This window comes from Hippocampus guttulatus, chromosome 11 (genome assembly GCF_054856545.1).
Source record: "Hippocampus guttulatus isolate MCC_2025c chromosome 11, RoL_Hgut_1.0, whole genome shotgun sequence".
NCBI classification, from domain to species: domain Eukaryota; kingdom Metazoa; phylum Chordata; class Actinopteri; order Syngnathiformes; family Syngnathidae; genus Hippocampus; species Hippocampus guttulatus.
The window spans coordinates 5,052,797-5,074,951 of record NC_141271.1 but is presented as its reverse complement, the minus strand read 5'-3'; the positions used below and the strand labels follow the sequence as shown (position 1 = coordinate 5,074,951).

The following is a 22,155-nucleotide window of genomic DNA, read 5'->3' as shown; positions in this document are numbered from 1 at the left end:
ATATTAGCAGCAGCCCCATATATGATGCAGTGTAATAAGACAGCAGTGCAAACCGCAACCACAACAATAAACCTGTTGGTAATTTAAAAATAAACAAAACAAAATAATCCTAAAACTAATATTTTTTTTCTTTTCATAAAGGCACAATATTTGATCCAGTTTGTGTGTCGGATCTCATTTGAAAGCATATCACTTTCCATTTAAAGCGTTTCAATTATGTCAATAGTATTTGTCGCTAGATGCAATGCTGAGTGAAGGAACTCTTGACATGATTTTAGGAGGAGGTTTGGAATGTTTCTACTTCCTCGCTATCTTGTGACCTTGAGCGCAGATGAGCTGAGAGTTTTAAAATTTAGAATCAAAAGTCAAACATTAGCAAATGAACATTGCAAGTTTAGCAGTGAATTTCGGTGTCGGCATCAGAGAGCATCTTACTGGGCACATTCTGCCGCTCAATAAATGCTGATAGTATTAGTTTTCTGTCAACAACTAAAACACTAATTCATCTCTTGTACCAAAACATGCACTTGCATTGCCAGAAAATGAGTGTGGAAAACAGATATTGACAATCCAAGCAGAGGCTGGCTTAACATCATCTTTCAAGTAGAGGCTGGCCTGACAGCAGTAGAAAACGTGAGCACATACCCTCTCAGCTCTCACACACACGCTTAAACACATAACATTATAAACAGGTATGCCACGGCGAACATTATAAGGTTAATTAAGAGTCAGTGAGTGTAGGCACGTTTCTATTTCCAATGTTGTCCTTTCATTTGCTGATGTAGTTTTGCATTGCGACTCTCTCAATGCCAGCTAAACCAACTGGGCCTTTTAATGAAGCACTTTATGCCTGTTGTCTTTGGTCTGAAAACATGCTTCATAGGGCTCTACTGTATATTTGTAGCCAATGCAGGTGCACTCAGGCGTACAAACTGCCGCATCTTGATTTTCATGGCTGTGCAAGCCTCGTTTAGCGTGATTGTAAATTTGGCAGACAGCTTTGCGCAATGCTAGCAGTCAAAGCGGACCATGGATTTTTTTTTTACATGGCGCCTGGCACACATGACTATTTGGTGGCTGAAAGTAGACTAATGTGGACGTCAGACACCACGAATGTAGCCCGATTTTGAGCCGACAGATGTGTCGCAGACAAACGAATTGTCTCATAGCTGATTTTGAGTTGTCATACTCAACGACTGGTCGTGAGGCATCTGGGACGATATTGATCTGGTAGCCTCACAACGCGACCGTTGTAAAAGACAAAAAAATTATGCACTTTGGCAATTATTCATGATGATGATAATGAATATCCATCCAACCATTTTCTGATCCGCTTTATCCTCACAAGTGTTGCGGGTGGTGCTGGAGCCAATCCCAGCTGTATTCGGGCAGTAGGTGGAGTCCACCCTGAAATGGTTGCCAGTCAATCGCAGGGCACACATAGGTGAACAAACATTCGCGTCACACTCACACTTGGGGACAATTTCGAGTGTTCAATTAACCTGCCATGCATGTTTTTGGAATGCAGGAGGAAACCGAAGTGCCCGGAGAAAACCCACGCAGGCACGGGGTGAACATGCAAACGCCACACAGAAAGGCTGAGCCGGAATCGAACCCTGCACACCTGCACTGTGAGGTGGGCGTGCTAAACAGTCGACCATGGTGCCGCATTAATATTATGATTGTTATTATTATCATTATTATTATCTAAGTTGGTGGCAAAAAGGTGAGGAATGCTCATCAAACACCTCTTTGGAACATTCCATAAGTGAATAGAATTACTGTTCACAAGTAAAGATGGGGCAAGGTTCACCTCTTGGCAGGATAAAATATTTGTATTGTTCAAGGACAGTATTCTTCAATGTACTATTGCAAGGAATTTAGGGATGTCATCATCAACGACCCATAATATCATCAAACGTTTCAGACAATCTGGACATATCACTGTATGTAAGCGGCAACGCCGAAAACCAACAATCTCCCTCGATTTGTCCCGCCTGAAACCATTGGCAGTGAACTTCTAAGTAGCTGGAATTTAGGGTTCTCAACCATCCAACCACCACGTGGAAGGTTAGCCGAGCCAAGATGGCTGTCGGGAGAACAAGCTTGCTCTGCTCCTTGCTTGAAGGTCTGGATCTCCCGAGTGTGGTCCTGACAAAGCTCCAAAACCGCATGGGGTCAGAAATTTGGAGAAACTCAACCAAGATTTTGTGTTCCTGCTTTGAGCTTTTTTTTTCTCTTCTTCATCTGCAATCATGTCGAACTTCCTTCCACCTGCTCATCACTCAACTCAACTCAACTGTATTTATAGAGCACTTTCAGACAGCCATTGCTGCATACAAAGTGCTGTACATGGAGCAACTAACATATCCAACAGTAAAGCAACAAATCGGTTACAAAGACGGTAGAAAGCACCAAAAACAAATCTGAGTCATGTTGAGTCAAATGCCAAAGAATACAAGTGAGTTTTGAGGCGGGTTTTAAAGATGGGCAGCGAGGAGGCTTGCCGAATGTTCAGTGGGAGGTCATTCCAGAGAGAGGGACCAGCAATCGAAAAGGCTCAATCCCATGTGAGCCTCCATTTAGTTCTTGGTACTTCTAATAATGTCTGGTCTGCAGACCTGAGGCGCCGGGCAGGTGTGTAGGGGCGGATGAGCTCAGAGAGGTAAGGTGGCGCATGGTCATTTAGAGATTTGAAGACAAATAATAGGATCTTGAAAATAATTCTAAAATGTATAGGGAGCCAGTGAAGTGATGCCAGAGTAGGAGTTATGTGCTCCCTCTTACGAGTACCAGTCAAGAGGCGGGCAGCGGCATTCTGGACCAGCTGGAAGCGCTTAATGGAGGATTGGCTCACTCCAAAGTAAAGGGCATTGCAGTAATCGAGCCGGGATGTGACGAAGGCATCAATTGCTGTCTCAAAGTGCTCATGAGAGGGGAGGTTTTACTTTGGCCAGCTGTCAAAGGTGAAAGAAGCTGGATTTAACAACGGCACCAATTTGCCGGTCAAGTTTGAAATCACTGTCCAGTTTAAGATCCAAGTTTGAGACTGTTGACTTAAGATAAGGGGATAGGGGGCCCAAGTCTACAAGACGGGATGTACAAGGGCCACTGGGACCAAAGAGTATCACCTCTGTCTTCTTTTCATTGAAATTCAAGAAATTTTGTGCTATCCACGTGAGCCTTTGACTGAAAAAAACATCATTGCCAACTTTGCAGCCCACAGTTTGGTGCATACAAAAATTTAATGAACACAAGCAAATATTGTGCATTTCACAACGTCCGTCACCGTCACTAGTTATTGCCACCGTCTCACATTTATCATTTAGATGTCCAATTTCTGATATATATACTGTGTATATTTTTCATTCATTTAGGCTTGATTTAGAATAGAATCTTATAATATAACTTGTATGTTTCATTAGCGATATTTATTTATCATTGTCCAAATACAGAAGTCCAGACTATATCGTGTGTGTGTTTAGGTCATAGTATTAACTTCCATTTTGCTAAAAGAACTCCCAATTTATTTAATTGCTCCCCCCTTTCATGTTTTTAAACTGATTTAGTTGGGTTTTTTCATCATTTACCCTCTAAGCAATCCAATATTTGACGTGGTACCCCAAGAAGCAAGCGTGACTAAAGCAGGTATGTCTCCCAAGTCACTATTATTTGACTACATCTCGATATATGCAAAGTTACTGTACAGGGTCGGTCGGGGTCAGGGGAGGTACAGTAACTCATCGGGGTTTCTTGTGAATACACCCCATGGCCCCAACAGTGGAGAGTTTACTCGAGTCAAACTGCATACAGAATGGTGGCTACCTTGTACTAAAATGTGATTTCCATGTTGGTTCCATGGCAAAAAGAAAACACCTCGGATACAATTCAATATCTGTTTACTCACTTGAGTCTCATGCAGTCAACATGGGAACCGTCCCCACTCTGTGGCGATGTGCATGTGAGTGCGAATAGATGTCTGTCTCTGTGGCTGGATTCACACTGCATGGTTCAAGTGACACCGTTCCATTTTTTTTTCTCAAGTAACATAATGAATTGTGATTGTAAAAACAAACAAACAAACAAAAAATATATATACATGGAATACATCCTGACTGGATTCAGACCTTTCACCCATAATCTTCTTAACAATAAATCAATTGCCTGTTGTGTTCAACTTTGAGAATTAACATTCTAAAAGCATCTGTGCATGTTTGAATGCTAAAAATAGACCAGGGCAAGGTAACACATTAACTGCATATGGTACTTACTATAGGAACAGCCGTAAACTTCCACCCTGAGGCCCATCCAGCCGCTTGGATTCCAGTCGAGAGGCACGAATCGAAGGAAGCGGGCTCTTATCGAGTGGGAGAGCTTGTTCTGAATGACACCCTCCGAATTGATATTCCCAACAAATGTCTGTGGGAATCAGAAACAAGACATGTAAAAGCTAAGACAATTTCAAAATTAAGGCTGGCAACTGTTTTCCAAATTAAAGAAGATACTTAATGTCATATATGTATTTCACAATTTGAAACAGTTTTCATCTATTACAAACTGCAACATACATTGGTCAAAACATCTCAACCACATCTCACAGTACACCACATAGTTTTAAGCCCTCTGGACTTTTCTGGCTTGTTTTTAGGGTTTGGTCCTAGCTCTTGAAAATGACCCAGTTCGTCCCACCTACTTTACGCAAAAGCAAAACTGAGTGTAGCTTTCGTCACCTGGATGAACCACTAAGATTCGTGGATGTTATTCCTTTAATACGGTAGTTCACAAATTTTTTTCTGCCAGAAACCGGTTCATGGTAGAACAGATTTTTCGTGGAAAGTCAACCATTTGATGATGACGGGAGGCATGGGAGAAGTGGGGGTGTTAACGAAAATTCGCGATTGGAAAGTAATCACCATTCGGTTGTGTTGATGTATGTTCTTGTATGTCAAATGGTCCCATGGTGGTTGGGGACCACTTCTCTAATGTACTCTATTAAAATAACATTAAATGCTTTATCACATTTAATGTAGCATATTTGCAGCATCTTGAACATGCTAGACACCTCTAGTGTACCATATTTATATCATAATTAGTGAAAGGCACATTTCTAATGTGTCATATTTACATAATTTTTATTTATTCATTAATTTTTGCTCATTTTACGTACCATATCTGCCCGCGCATGAAGCAACCTCACCCCTCACGCACTTGATAATTTGGTGACAGAAAATTTTCTGCAGTAGGTGTAAAAACTTTTCACTTTCATGCCAATGAAATGGTCTAGTTCATTGTGTTTGTGAATTTGGTAGACGCGCTATGGGTCACTGGGCGTTCCTGCTATACCCCCCTGCCCTGGGTAAAAGGTGGTGGAACACGATTTTGGGGTTTACATGGTTACATGGCTTTCATTCAGAAATATGACACCAGCGCGTGACAATTCCTCTGAATCATTGTAGAAAACAATTCATTGAACAAATTCTAGTCATTATCATCTTGAAAAATATTTTAACAGCACCCCTGTCACTATTTGGGGGAGGTCACACACAGATGCATAATCAGGTGGTGCAAGGTTCCAATTGTAGACATCACACACACAACCGACTAGATCATTCGAAAATGGAGATATTGCAGTTTACGTGCCAATGTAATGCAAGAACTCCTGCAAGTCTAATTTCTGTTTCCACAATATTAACATAGCATACTTCGGAGTGCGCTCCGTATCTCCCTGATTTTGATGCAAATGAGGGGCACCCCGAGAATTGGCCCGGAAAACACTTCCAGGATCCATCGCACAACGGCGCACAAAGGCGCAAAGCCCCTCAGTGCCCCCAATTCTCCCGTTCAAGTCGAGCAAAATACCAAAAGACCAAAACAGTTAATGTACTCCATACTTTGAGTCTCACACATTTATTATGTTCGGTAATCATATCTGCAGCTCCATTGGACCATGGTTACATCGTATTTAATGTCCCTACACCAGTAATGTACAATCTTTACTGTTCCAATGTAAATTATTGACATTATAGTTAGTGATCTTTACAATTTTAATGCACTGTATTTAAATATTGAAGATTCTCTCCACTAATGTTCCGTATTTACATCAAATTTAATGTTCTATACAATTCTAATCTGCCATGTGCACATCAGTTTTCATGGTCTGTACGCCTGTTATTTACACCATATTTAATGTTCCACCTCTAATGTACAAAATCAAAAATGTATCACTTGAAGCAAATTATGAAGCCAAATGCAGCCTGAGATGAGATGAGGCAGCAGAGGATGAAAATGTAAAAAAAGAGCCAGAATATCAATGGACACCAAGGCTAACCAGAGGAAGACGTCTTTCCTGCCTTTGAACTACACACCACTTTCCCATTTACAACTGAACGATAAGAATCATCATGTAGTCTGGAAATATCCTTTCATATGTGTCCACAAGAAAAAAAAGGCATTCTCACATCCAGTAACAAAACACGTCGGAGCGCACTTGTGAAGCATCATTTGTCTTTTTCATTTTCAGCTTCCAACAAAGCCAAAGGGAGGAACTGTAGACTGGCAAACAGAGAGCTGCCAAGGGAGAGAGACAATGGAGTCTCTCCAAAGACTAATGATGCTGCTAACTGATTCTAGCCAGGTGATATATTCAATCAAAAAGGAATCATGCCACAAAGCAAAGGGCCGCAAAGGATAGCCCTTTACTTGTGGCATTTGTGACAAGTTCACAGCCAAGACATGGACAGAAATGTTTGCGTGGTTGGCTGTTTGGCAGTGTTGTGTCCAAGGACCGGCAACCCGAGGCCAAGGCCAAGGACTTGCCTCCGAGGCCAAGGCCAAGGCCAAGGACTTGGAAATTTTTCCAAGGCAAGGCCAAGGCCAAGGACTTGAGAAATTTTCCGAGGCCAAGGCCAAGGACAAACTGTGATGCCGCTCTTTACACATTGCACTGTCTATTACCTGTCAGTGGCAGCCCCGCCCCTCTTAAAGCGCCAGATAAAGTCATCAACATGGGTTTCCCCTGGATGAGCTTTGTTTGATTTCTTCATGATTTTGGCAGTTCTCGGGCTCACTTTATATCTGTGGACGAAGGATTAGAGGCTCAAATCCCTCGTGTCCGAGGACCGGCAACCCAAGGCCAAGGACTTGCCTCCAAGGCCAAGGCCAAGGACCAAGGACTGATTTTGAAGCTGAGGCCTAGCCGAGGACATGTATAAAACAATGCTATCATACCACTTGGCAGGTCTTCATGATTTGCAACACCCCTCCATCATAACCCCTTGCACTCCCTAACGCTTGAATGAAGTGTTTTTATTCAAAGAGTAGAACAGTCAGGGTACGTGTTATTTATACTGAGAAAAACAAAAATAAAAGCATATGATATACATTTATGAATTTATGTTTTAGTGCAGTAGTTTCTTAATATGAAGTAAATCAACACTCAACAGGCATGACATGGCACGGAAGACAAGTTGAGAAATGACTTTGCATAGAAGTCAATCACTGACTGCAGAAAAAGCGGTAATCTCTCAGTGATAATTTTACAGTTTACCGGCAGCGAGTCCCAGGGACTCGCTGATCAGAAAAGTATGAGTCCCATTATGCATTGAGAGAGTCCCAAATTTCGAATTCTGAAATGGTCTACTTATTCAATTGCATATGATAATAACAGAAACAACACAATATACATACAATTATAAACAAATGCTGCAAAAATTTTAAAAATTCAGTAGCAGGCCTGAGGATTTCGGAAATTCATGGTAACCGTTTTTCGGTTCCGTCGGATTACCCAATGGGATACCATGGTAACTAATGTTGGGTTCCGTAAACGTTCATCATGGGAACCCATTTTTCTATTTTGACTGATATTCATAATCAAGAATTCTGACACTCAAAAGTATAATGTTTCAAGGGTAAATGTTTGAAAACGATGCATTAACAATGAACATTACATCAGTAGCTGTGTACTCCAGGTTTATTCAACTAAATAAGTGGATCAAAAACTGGTGTACTCATGTGGCATCATCAGAGTATTTTTCCAATCTCACACTGCAAAGATTAATTTACTGGTAATCATCAATACAGGTAAGTATTGATGTGGCTTGACATCCTCTTCCCAAGATGATGCATGTGTAATCTACGATCAATTTGACGAAAGAATTTAACACACATCATCATGAGTTCTACCAACAGTTAACATTAGCATTACTACACCTTGTGACGAATGTTTTATTCATAAAGTTGCCATGCTACAACCAGTAAATTATAGAATAATGAATAAAATTTTTCATAACGATTACCCTACAATTCTAATGACCAACTTGCCTCGTAATCATGCCTCTCGTCGTATCTCGCTCTCGTGTTCTGTGCATACATTCCAGGTGAGTTTAGTGATACGCCCTTTGTACGATTCATACGAAAAATCAGACTGACATTCCCATTTCGTAAATGTCGTAATTAGTAGACCTTTGTGAGTTTTTATCACCGCCATCTCAAACTTTCATCCGCGCGATTCCTCAGTTTGCGGGACTAAAATAGCAACCCGCATGCGCACATAACGTCATCTGTTGCGCCCCCCCCCCCCCCCAACACTGAAAACAAAACAAAACGAAAGTAAATTAGAAGAAACACACTAACACACCACACCACATCACAAACACACATACAGGCGCAGTGAAATCGCGTTGATCACAGTCGACTCAAGTGCGATGACTTTTATAGTTAAACTATTTTTCGCTACCGTGAAAATGACGCCACGGAAACGACACGCTTCCGGTAACGATTGTTACCAAAAACACACATTGATTGGAACTGTGCGTCCCGTGGGTTAATAATGCATCTAGGACGTCTCAAACGATCTTTGCCTTTGAGCCTGATCTCTAAACATTCTCTGAGTACTACTATTATTACCACTCCCACTAATACTACATTAATTAATTTAATACCTTCAACTTCACAATAATAAAAAAATAATTAAATCAACCATGATTTTAAACTATGTATTATCAATATTCCTTATTCCAAACACGAAAAAGCATTCAGCAAACATAACTGGAATCGAGCAAAAGGACTCCAAATCCCAACGGCCAAACCCGAAAGTGAAGCGCCGTCATTATTGACTCAAGCTGTAACGCAAATTACTTGGTTCAAACAAACATTCTAGTGCGACTGCACAAACGTGACGACTGTGCAAAAATAACTAAATAAAAGACACCACTGTTACAGAAAGGCTTTACACGCTATTTAAACTGCCGATCGCGAACGGAACGAACCGTGATTGAAACAAACTGTGATGCCGCTCTTTACACATTGCAGTGTCTATTACCTGTCAGTGGCAGCCCCGCCCCTCTTAAAGCGCCAGATAAAGTCATCAACATGGGTTTCCCCTGGATGAGCTTTGTTTGATTTCTTCATGATTTTGGCAGTTCTCGGGCTCACTTTATATCTGTGGACGAAGGATTAGAGGCTCAAATCCCTCGTGTCCGAGGACCGGCAACCCAAGGCCAAGGACTTGACTCTGGGACCAAGGACCGACCTTCGGTCCTCGAGCCGGTCTTCGAGGCCAAGGATTGGCTCGAGGAACACATCGCTGCTGTTTGGTAGCAAACACAGACGCATAACACCGGCGGGATGCTGCAGCAACCACTGTGTCATTAAATACGGTGGCTGCTTCTCGCAAGATAATCGAGGTCCCGCGTGCAGCCGTTAAGGGCATGATTGGCACTTTTGGCAAGGAGGAATGAGTCTTTTCTTAAAATGGAGACCTAATGTGTTGATTTGTACCACTACACTGTAGTTTAATTTGGCAAAAGTCTCAGAAAGCTTGGCTGCTCATTTCATCCTCTGTCAAAACATAAACACTTTCGTAGCACTTATCTTTTTTTCCCCCCACAGTCCCAGCGCCATTACATTTATGACAGAGAATAAGCCAACGTATAATGTGTCTGCTTGGAAGCAGGTGAGCGCATATCAACCTCAGCAGTAAATCCTGCTTCACTTCAGCATGGTAAAGCGCTAAATGATATCAAAATAATATACTGTATGCATTGTCAAATGTTGGTAAGGTTGTTCACAATGGTATCGTAAAAATACCAAAAAAGTAAATAAATGATTAAAAAAAAAAAAAGAATAATAATGGTGGACCACTGGTTAGCACTGTCGCTTGACAGTTCTGGTCGGGTTGTGAGTTGAAATCCAGGCTCAGGCCTGTATTCTGCTTGTGTGTTTCCTCCTAGATTGCAAAAAATATATTTGGTTTGTTAAATGAAGACTAAATTCTTTGAAATGTGAGTGTGAATGGTCGTTTGTCTATATGTACCCTGTGATTGGCTGTTGACCATTTCAGGGTGTACTCCACCTGTTACCCAAAGTCAGCTGAAATAGACTCCAGCACACCCACAGGATAAGCGGTTGAGAGAATTGATCGATGGATAATTCTTCCTTTTTATTATTTATTTCGGACACAACGGGATCCATATGACATTGTAAAGAAAGAAAGAAAGAAACCTACAAATATTGCAACAAATAATGATCCACAGTGATCAATGTCAAACATACACACGTTTACCAATGGTTCCACTATGTGGAATAAAATCTCATGGAACTGCGCAGGGGACTAACCAAAATACTGGTTAAGTAATTTTTGGACCCAGATGCCCAACACATAAATCTAAATGTCAAATTACAAAGAGCAGCGGAGCAGGTACAGGTGGTATATCGACAATAACCTGATTGCCTGATTGCAAAGGAGCTTCTCAAGGCTCTCAGCAGCTAGCCTCATGCTGTCATTATCAGCGGCTGGGAGTTTTCTAATGCTCTCTGGCTTATAACGGCACCAGAGTTGGGCATTATACAAGGATGTACAACACGCACTAAAGTATGAGCGCTTGACTGCTACATAGCACATACTAAACTCAACACAACATATTCGCTCAAGCATACAGTTTCGAACGCTGACGATGTCCTTGTGATCAGAGCTGTCATTTGCAATAATATAACCCACATTTGTGATCTTGCTGCACACACTGAATGCATTGCCAAACAGACGGAAGTCAGAAAAGCAAGATTATCTGTCCTCTTTGACGATCATGATCTGATTTTTTTTCCCCCTATTTTACAACATCCATTCATTCATCCATTTTCTGATCCGCTTATCCCCACAAGGGTCGCGGGGCATGCTGGTGCCTATCCCAGCTGTCTTCGGGCATAAGGCGGGGGACACCCTGAACCGGTTGCCAACCAAGCGCAGTATTTTATCATATATTTACAAAATCAGCACCATATTGGGTGGATAGCTCAAAAACTGCTGGAGGCCAGCACTATATGGGCTAAAAACTAGATCATCCATATACATTATGTGGTTCGTACATCACCAGTCCAACATCCTGTGCCATTTACATTGAAAATCAAAGAAAAAATCATTTATATACATATTAAAAAGTAAAGCAGACAGAAATCCATTCAGACCAGTGGTCATGTAGAAGGGAACTAATGTTCCATTGCCACATCTCTCTCTCATTGTCTGATGAGTACCAGTAATCTAGGACCCAAATTAAAAAGCCTGGGATGCAGCTTTCCGATCATAAATAATAACAATAATAGTAATAGCTGCTGATGCCCACTAAGTGACGGTGTGGATATGGGTGTGAATGCTTGTTTGTCTTTATATGTGCCCTGCGACTGACTGGCAACCAGTTCAGGGTGTCTTCTGCCTTCCGCCTAAAGCTCCAGCACTCCCCGCGACCCTGTGCAGGATAAGTGGTGTTGAGAATGGATGGATATTGTTATTTTTACCCAGAAACTCATCCCTTCTTTTGTGTTTCGGGCTAACTGTTTAAAACTCGTAAAACCAAACCCTATTATTGGAGAAAAGAGAAAAGTAAAGCCATCCACATTTTAGGTCAAAGTTAAGCACAAATAAGATTGGGCCTACTGAGGAAAAAAAAAACAAGCAGTCTTAACATGATGTTAATTCCAACCTCAGAAAAATCCAGATGAGAACATCCGGCCAAAGAAAGGCACCAAATAAACCATGAGGATCACACGAGGAGCCTAAAAATAGCTCACCAGTAATAGGACATTTGATTTTCCCAAGAAGCTATCGAAAGTATAAGAGCCAAATTTGTTTTTTTTGTTCTCACTAACCCGTGCACAGGAAGTAGTTCTCACTCTCAAATAGGTTGGTGACCCCTGCTGTAGAAACAACCAATCAATGTTCTGTTAGCTACAAAACTCAACAAAGACCCTAACTGCATAAGTGAATGCTTTTGAATTGGGTAAACTATTTGTAGCCCAAGCATCAGAGGACCAACACTGAGTCTTCACCGAGATAAGGCTCTGGGGTCTAAACTATGGAAAATCACACTCCTATTGCTTGAAGAAACCAGCTAAGACCTATTCACAGCAGAAGCAAGCCATGGCTTTGTTGCAGAACAAGCCATCTGAAAAAGAAGTTCCAAAAGAAAAAAAAAATGTGCCTGACCACCAATCAAACCTTACGGAGGCTGGCTTCACGAGAGAACCAAGCAGTGTTCCTTCAGCTAAAATGACTGACGAACATTTGCATGAGAACAAAAAAACAAATTTGCCTCTTATCACTGAGGATAAACACTTCTAAATTTGCTTCCAACAGTTCTACAGTTTCAAATCCACTTCCAATTTGCCCAAATTACCTTAAAAAGGGGTGATCAAACGTCCTCTTTTGCCCGGACATGTCCACTTTTTTTAAACCCCGTTTGGACATCCGGGTGGGTTTTATAAATTCATGAAAATGTTCTTCTTCATGGGACCAGTTAGCATGTGTTTAATTTTCCTGACGTTTTTGTTTTGTTTTTTTAATGAGAGGCGTAGTACACCGTTATCAGCGTGTGTGATGTGGACACTGGCAGAACGGGAAGAGCCCGAAAGAGAAGGCAAGCTGCGGTAGTCAGAACAAGTGTGTTAAGCAGGTGAGCTCAGTTACAAGTGTGAATGCCAACTCTTTGCTGCTGAAATGGGATGGAATGGCATCTCATTCAGTTGTCTGTGTTTGACCACTGTTGTTGAAGTCACTGGACGGAGAGGTGTGTTATGTTTACTCGTTGAAAAAGCCAAATACAACTGCACCCATTCCGCCCCTGACTAATGGTTCTGAGTTGAGGCCATTGACAATACACGATAAAGGTAACAGTATGCAAAGTTTGCAAGAAAATGTTTGTATGGCTAGTAAAGGTGTTGCTCATATAGAGTTCAAAGCTCATATCGACACAGAAAAACACCCAACAAGATATGTGAGGAGAGAGTTCCCAGAGTGTAAAGTTGACCGCGTTCCTGAATTGTTCGACCCGGGAACACAGGATGGTGAAGATGAAAAGTTTTTCTTCGTTGTTAAATTGTGAGACTACCATTTTATTATTTAAGCAGCTTGGACAATGGACGGATGTTTTATTTTCTACCCATACATAGCAGGCACAATATGTTGAAAACATATTGTCATTTTAATAATGGCACATGCAGTGCCTATATGTAAAAGAAGTGCAATAAATGCATATGGAATTGCATGCTTGAATCTAACTTTGACCAATCAGATGCAACCTTAAATGTGCATCGCCATCCAACAGGACATACATTGGGCCTTCTTATTTTTCTGCATGAAAAATGTATTTTATTACATAATAAAAATGTAATTTCTTTAAAAATCGCAGTAAAATCGATATTGCAATATGCAACCCCCATATTACAGATTACATGTTTTTCTAGAATCGTGCACCCTTACTTTCAACAAATTAGTTAGTTATAATGTATGGAACCTAAATTCAACGAATAAAAAACAAAATGCAACACTATTTCTATAAATCTCTGCCAATGGTGATATATTCACATGATCACTTCTACAGCATTCCTCGAAATTCACAATGTCCCAAGACTGGTAAGAGAGTTTTAGAACACGCCAAGGGATTACTGATAGGGTGCTCGGGGTCGACCTGGTCAGGGTTCTAAATTAACTTGGCTGGTGCCTCTCTAAAGTTACCACCCAAACAGAGGTCCCACAAGCCAATTTTCTTAACTTTAGCTGGCTGTTTTTATCTAACGCTACCTTTCTCATGCTGGATGCACTCGAGGCTGTCCTGTGAAATACAGGCATTCATGACGCTTAACAGGGCCTGCGTCATTTGCTTGCCTTGTACTACGGTACTTCCCTTCTTCCCTGAGAGGCAACACAGGAGAATAGATGTTTGTTGTCACCTCTCACTTCCTAACCCCTATCAATTAAAATGTGATAGGGCCTACGGCCACACCAGAATCTTGGAAAATTATTGTTTTGCTTTATTTCCGAGCATGTTTTTTTTTCATCTCTACAGCATACATATATATGCAAATAATATCTTTACCTACACCGATGGATTGTCAACAAATGTATTTCAATTAACGTTTCAGTTTTGGATTAGTGTTTCTATGAATTTATCACAGGGTTATGTTTAACCAGTATTAATGTCAACCTTATGAACTTGACTTAAGAAAAAATGTTAAAGGTTTACTTCCACTAAACTAGGGGTGCCCAAACTTTTTTGACCGAAGATCTACTTTTTGATCGACCAACCTCCTGGGATCGACCCGTTCCCACGCGCGCGCGCATTCGCACGCACGCACGCACAGACACACGCATGCCATGATAAGCACTTTTGCAGCCTGTTAACGCTCGTAGCTTACGCGTACCGATGTAAAACGCTTCTCTTGGCCCTCCAGATTCCCATTCTTTGCCCGTCCCCTCGGTGAATTGTACAAAACAAACTCTGAATGAGAATAATGATAACGATAAAAGATTGGCGCAACAACTCTGATCACAAGCTGCAACTGCTGAGCGCTAACAACTTCCAGTGACGCAGTCCACGCCACCGTAGGTTAAAGATGACCTGCTTTCTTTTATTTTCTTTTTAAAATACTTTTTGTGAAAGTGAGACTGATAGAATGATGAGGGTGCAGTGTGCATTAACACAAAAATATATTACTCACATGCACATAGACACAAATGTTTGTGGGGGTTTTTTTCATCTACACTCCTCGGATCGATTTGGGACCAGTCCCTGATCTACTGGTCCATCACAATCGACGTAATGGGCCCCCCTGCTGACTAGAGAGCTTTATTTTTTTTAAAACGCACGACAATATATTGACACATGAGTGTAAGTTAGTATCTACCACAGTGATGGACTAAGCTGCTGTGTAGACAGAAAAAAAGAGAGCAATTTGGTAACCCAATTCAGAATTGTAGCAGGTGCATGTTGTGAACACACATGTTACCTTGGTATAGAAATTCTGTAATATGCTAATATTAGCTTTTTATTTGTATTTGAGTTGTTAGATGTGTCAATGTTGGCAACCGATGTATATTATTTGTAGCCCCTGAGATATTTTATGTGCGGGGGCGGGTGAGTACACAACTCCACCAGTGTTGCAATGGAGGACGCAATCTCCGAGCCATGGTCCGCTGTTGACATCACTATATATTTCGGTTTGTTTGTCTATGAGGTTTACTTATCGGTCTTCGTTGATGTTTATTGTTTGCTTATGGGTCAATTAGCCGGTCGCGCATTCTAGTGGTCTAGAGTGTAAGCAGGAGAACTAAAACGCCGTGCCTAGTTGAACAGGCAATACATATTATTCAACTAACCTGATTATGGCACTTAAAATCAGTGCACCAGAGGCTTTGTCTTGGAACAGGAGGGGGCACTAAGCTTGTCAGAAACGGCACTTCGTTTAGACACGTCATGCCACCTCCTTTGAACAATATCATCCTATTGCAAGTGTTCCTTCCACAGAGGCCACTCTTCATTTAATTTGACAAATTTAAGCCACACTTGAGATTGGCGCTAGGTGCATGCGACGATGCGCATGTGTCAAACTTATCGAAGACACCGCAGATATAAGATAAGATAAGATATGTGACCGACATAATTGCCTCACCTGTCACCGGTCAAACACCCATCAGGATGAATTTTCACCTGCATTTGGCGGATTGGCAGGTGTTACTTTAAAACCTTGTACCAGGTGCTCGCGACCATTACACTGGTGACCTCGCCACAGTGGAACCTTTATGAGGACCAACCCATTACATCCAGTTTGATGGTTTCTTAGTGTGAAAGAGAGCAACCAGGACCTAGTCACTGAGGCAGTAACTGAGAGCCTTGTTGCTGAATGAACAATCTGGAGCCCAAGCTCTGTAAAAACAACCTATGAACTTAGCATTGTGGTACCCTGTAGGGCAGGGGTGTCAAACTCATTTCATATTGTGGGCCGCATGCGGCCTTGGTCGATGTCAAGTGGGCCAGACCATTAAAATTATACTATACTCTGCTATAAATAACCAAAATATGTCTCTCCTTTGTTTTGATATAGCGAAGCACAAGTACATGAGGAAAATGTTGAAATGTAGCCACATTTCATTTACCTAACATTTCATAAAACACCTTAGATTTCCTTCGACAAATGTGCAATTTAATTTTATCATTCACATATATGCAGTGCAACTGATCCCACTGATTGTACAAAGGCACAGAACTTGAACAATTAGTATTTAAAAATATAGTCATGCATTTTAAGATTAAACAAGATTTATAAAGAAAGGATTTTTTAAAACCATTTACACATGTGCATATGAAATCTAAATGTAACCCCCACCTACACTTTACAAACGAAAGAGAAAACAATGACTAGCGGTTAATACATGAATTGCATCTTAATAAAAATATTCATTTTGTGTCTTTTATGTTTTTTTTTTCATTTTTAAATTATCCCGTGGGCCTGATCGACCCCCCTCGGGGGCCGGTACCGGCCCGCGGGCCGTATGTTTGACACCCCTGCTGTAGGGCATGGGTGGGCAAACCCTTTGGCTCGGGGCCACATTGACTTTTAAATTTTCACAGGTCAGGTCAGCACAAGATACGGTACAAATAAAAAAACTGAATTTGTTGACAGTCAATGTCAAACATCAACAGAACAAAAGCATTGAAATATTCACATACTTTTTAAATGAGAACGGTGTTGTTGATCACACATTTTAGCCAGTGCATTGGTGCAGATGGGTTGTGATCTGACAAGTAGAAGTAGAGCAATACAAAACCTATTTTCAAGTAAGGAATCATATTTGCGGTGTTCAATCTTTCCTTATAACAGATTTTCTTTGTGTGCAATAAGTACGGTATACTGTATGTCCTGTATGAATGTTCAAGTATGATAACAACCTACGTGTGACAACACAAGCAACAAATTGCAACAATATATTCCCCAAAAACAGTTTATAACACAAAAACTGCAGCATACAGTACATGTATATGAACAAAATACAGTACATTATAGCAAAATTAGGACTATTTGCTACAAAATGAGACGAGTAACAGACCTGCTTGCTTTTCTTTCCTCTCACTCACAGTCTCTAACTTCACCTCCCCTCGATCACCTCACAAGACAGACAGTGTTTCTCAGCTGATGTCGTGCAACGAACTTTTGAAGCCAGCCACGGGACGCTTCGAAATCCTCGATGCTCATAGCTAGCTATGGAGCTCGCGTTCTCTCTTATTGGCGGCCCAGTTTGTGGAAGGATTTTTGCACGATAACCGTCAAACCATTCCAGGAAACGTTCATTTACTCGACAGTCCGTCGAGCCACAAGCAATTCACTCTGCGCATGGAAATGGCCAGATTCGAACTGAGCAAGAATCACTTCCTTGTTTTTCAAAGTCTGGTAGATTTGAGTCATTCCGACTCCAAGCGTCTCCTGAATGTTTCATACTTTCTGACCAGCTTCACTTAATCGAATGTTTTCACTTTCTCTTACGCGTCATAACCGTTCCTCTTTTTTTGGATGCCATTTTTTTTTTTAACCAGGTTTGGGAATTTCCGTTTGACAGTGGTCCGTCGGTGGTAGATAAGATCTCTCCCTCTGTCTCTCCCCCTCTCTTTCCCTCTCCCTCCCTATGCTCTGCAACTTCAAGTCACTGCACCACCTGGCGTTGAAATGCCTGTCATTACAAGCACAAATGAATTGTGTACCAATCGTCGGCCCTACGGCGGGCCGGATCCGTAGGGCCTAACCGCAGGAAAGAACTAAGCAGGTTTGCTTCATGAAGAAATCAACAAGGATTTTGAAAGCCGCACAGCTTGGAAATCAAAGACAGTTTACTGTAATCCCGTGCCACTTCGCGTTTTGTGTTTTACGGCTTCAACGCGTCACAGGTTTTTCTAAAATACTGTATTCGGGGTTTTTTTGTTTTTGTTTTTTAATTATGAAAACAAGCCTCTTTGCCTCTAAGAAGGACATTTTGATGAATGTTGAATACTGTAAAAGGATTTATAATTAAACATTTAAGTAAATATGGATGCCGTTGTAAGTTTGCTCTCAAATATGTAAAGTATAAATGCTGTTTACATATTTGAAACAAACTGGTACTCACATACACCAACATGAAAATTCTGAGGGGGGGGGTGTCCGATCCCGCGGTTTTCACCTTTTCGCATCGGGTTTTTGGTCTCCATTGACTGTGAAAAACGAGGGATTACTGTACTCTATTTCAAGAAAAACTAAAACCAAGCTACCGTAGAAGAAAGCTTGGAGCCAAGCAAACCATTTGGAACACAACCCTAATAGGAGCATTCTTAGGCCTTGTCATTGAGTAAACCCCATAAGGCGCAATCTCACTGAAATACCCCCCCAAAAAAAGCAATCTAGGGCCTTGCCACTTAACAAACCATCTGGAGTCTAACCTGTAGAAATGATCTGAGCCCCAGAGTTTGGACAAGAGAAAAGATGATTTCTTCCCACTGGCGAAACAATCTAAGACCCAAGCTAGGCTGAAAACCACTGAAGAAAAAGAACAAGCTACAGTAGAAAATTCATTGTCGCAGCAGTTAGCATCTGTCCTCAGGGTCCAAAGTCATATGTCGAACGACAGCAAGGCAATAAACAACCTCATAACCTTTTTTTGTTCCGAGGGGAGCCAAAGTGTGTTGGGTCCAGATTGAACTGTTTATTGTATCTCTGGTGTAGATATGGAACAATGAGAATGATAAAAGGCAGTTGAAGAAGAGTTTAATGATGAGAAAAAGTTTGGTGATGCATGAATTCTATACAGACGCATATACATTGTAGAAAAAAATCTCCCAGAAGATGCAAGCTATTTTCTTCTTCCAATGAATGGCCATGTTGAGACCAACCTCATCTTTCCAAGCCAACATGAAGACATTCAGTCCTCATTTAACCAATATCAACGATTCACTTGAATGTGTTATGCTGTATTGGTCATTTCACAGTGATACCACCATCTTTTTGTGTGAGTGGCCGTCTTCTTGTGTGTGGGTGTCTTTTCAGTGAATTGCTATTAAGAACACAAAGATCATGCGAAACCACATGACGAAGCCCCCGTAAGCGTAGATGATAACCCAATTACGATTTGTGTCATGACTAATGTAGGAGCCAAATTACAGTTTCATAAAAATGAACGCATTATATTTTTTTATGGGTTATGATTATGCGGATGAAGTTAATTCACATTCCGTTGTAGTGATAATAGTTAAAGGTTGTTTCAAGCAATTGTTTGACAGCGTCTATGTTTGTATTGCCCACTGTTCAGAGGTGTATATTACTGCCCCTTTATGAGAATTGAGGTCGAACAGGTGCATGTTACTGTCCCTTTAAAAAGGCACATGTTGGCCAGTGCTGATTAGGGGAATTGAACTGCACGGTTTTCTTTGGGTAATGCTTGTTTAGGAGAACTTACTTCAAATATTCCTTAAAAAAATATGGACGTTTCTTTTTTACAAGTAAAGCACATGAGTAAGGCAAGGCATACAGTTGGAGTCTGATCTTGCACAACTGATGTTATTTTGTTATCCCCCTCCTGAATTTCTTTTTTTACTGCCTTCTTTTGTATTAAACTCCTCATTCAGGTCATATAACAGTACTGAACTCTGATGCTCTCAACATTTTTATCATTCGTCACAAGAGTTAGGACAGACAGCATTTCTCCTTTCTACTCTCATATTGTTTCTCCTCCATTTGGAGCAGTTACAATTCCATCTGTAAGACAATTTAAAACGTGTCACATCTGTGCTCTATGTGTGGCATTACACCTTCGACAGCCAATTAAGACTTTTAGATATTCCTATTAAAATGGGTAACTCCCTTTTACTCTTTGTATACTTGTTTACATTTGTTCTACAGTTAATAAAGGTAACAGTTTGACCTTGAAATTGATTATTTCTATTTTATATTATTCCCAATAGGAAATCTGCACTAATGAAATGGATTATAGTTGACCTAAGATGCTTCACCGTGGCTTATTTGCCTCCAGCAGTGCATTCAGAACACTACAGTATATTTCAAAAGCCTTATTTGAAGTTTTCCATCTAATGGTGGTTTAGTGTTAGCCACTGTATAGAGGTCCTCCAGGGAAATGCTTGTGTGTTGTGATTTGACTCTCGGCAAGGTCGTGAAATCCCAGCTCTCAAGCACCCTCAGGCTCTTTAAAGTGGCCAGTGACGTGTTGGAACACAGCCTGGCGTCAATCATGGCCAGCAGACGGGGTTCACTCCCGGATGAATTTTTCCAAATAAATAAAAACTGGAAAACGGGACACATGAGAGCTCATCCCCGAGAGAGAGGGAGCTGTTAATGAGGATGGAAGCTGACGCACATTGACATGCGCACAAATAGAAATAATGAAGTCACTGTGGGGTTATGTCTGTTTATGTACCCCAACCCACTGGAAAAAATCTTTGGCCCCCTTTAGGCTTATTTTTTTTAGTTTTTTTTTACTTTGCCGCAACAAACAGAGGCTGCATGCACAGAGGAGTGAGGAACCGAGAAATAGCTTTTTTTCTTTTGTCTGGCTTGAACATACTTTAAACCTTATGAATTTTAGAAGAAAGACTACTCTGGCAAAGCATGTATTTATTTTACACAGGGCAGTTAGAAATATTAGTACCTGGCCACAATGTGTCCGATTGAAAATGCGGCATACGTGTTCTGACAGAATGCACAGATTTAGACCACACCTCACACCAAACTTGCCATGGTCACAAAAATGGAGCCCTATAAAATTCACAACTATCAAGTTTGTCAAGTCATCATGTCTCAAGCCAAATCCCAAGTCTTTAATTCCAAGCCCAGTTCAAGTTTTAGGTCTTTGGTCTTTATCAAGTCTTGCCTGATACCAGTCGTTGGCTCTCCCATAGCCATTGTTACTCTCACAAAGATTGTGTTGTTGTGTTGTTAACCAACCAGTCGTTGAACAACAAGATGCACATTCTGATTCCTTTCCAATGACCTAGATTTCCTCTGTGTGACGGAAACTTGGACAGGGACCGGTGAGTATTACGCTTTAATTGAATTGTTGCCACCTGACTGTGCCTTTTTGGACTCCCTGATGACTTCAGGCCGTGGTGGAGGAACAGTGAGTATTTTTTAAAACGATTTTAAATGTAAACAACGTATATTCACCACATCAATCACCAGCTTTGAAGCAACTTTCTTTGAATAGGCTGTGTCATTTACCATCCATCCATCCATCCATTTTCCGAACCGCTTGATCCTCACTAGGGTCGCGGGGGGTGCTGGAGCCTATCCCAGCCGTCTCCGGGCAGTAGGCGGGGGACACCCTGAATCAGTTGCCAGCCAATCGCAGGGCACACAGAGAGGAACACCCATCCACGCCCACACTCACACCTAGGGACAATTTAGAGCGTCCAATCAGCCTGCCATGCATGTTTTTGGAATGTGGGAGGAAACCGGAGCACCCGGAGAAAACCCATGCAGGCCCGGGGAGAACATGCAAACTCTACACAGGGAGGCCGGAGCTGGAATCGAACCCGGTACCTCTGCACTGTGAAGCCGACGTGCTAACCACTGGACTACCGGGCCGCCCTGTGTCATTTACCGTCCTGCCAAATACAATAAGGACTTTTTCAATGATTTTTCAAATCTTGCCAAAATCAGTCTCAAATATAACCATATGTGAGCAGGCCAACACATGAACGAGGACATATTTTAGACAGTGTCAAACTTGGAGGTCTTGGACAACATGATTTCTGATCACATGAGAGTTTTCTTTGATGTCGTTTTATCTCACAGGCCCCCCAGCCTCTTGTTCAGACTCTTCACCCAAAATGTGCAAAAAAATCCTTCTGTTTT

The 22,155-nt window shown here is 41.4% G+C and overlaps 1 protein-coding gene across 3 annotated transcripts in view; it reads right to left on the bottom strand.

The window, feature by feature from the left end:
- Positions 1-22,155, bottom strand: part of LOC147197849 (contactin-associated protein-like 5) — a 200,970-nt gene that overhangs the window by 120,358 nt on the left and 58,457 nt on the right. For 2 of the 3 annotated variants that reach the window (XM_086123341.1, XM_086123342.1), the window contains exon 4: positions 4,272-4,419. In XM_086123341.1, the coding sequence (XP_085979467.1) occupies positions 4,272-4,419 (148 nt within the window). Of the gene's footprint in view, positions 1-4,271; positions 4,420-17,371; positions 17,647-22,155 lie in introns of those variants that run through there. The other variant, XM_086123343.1, reaches the window with a different exon arrangement.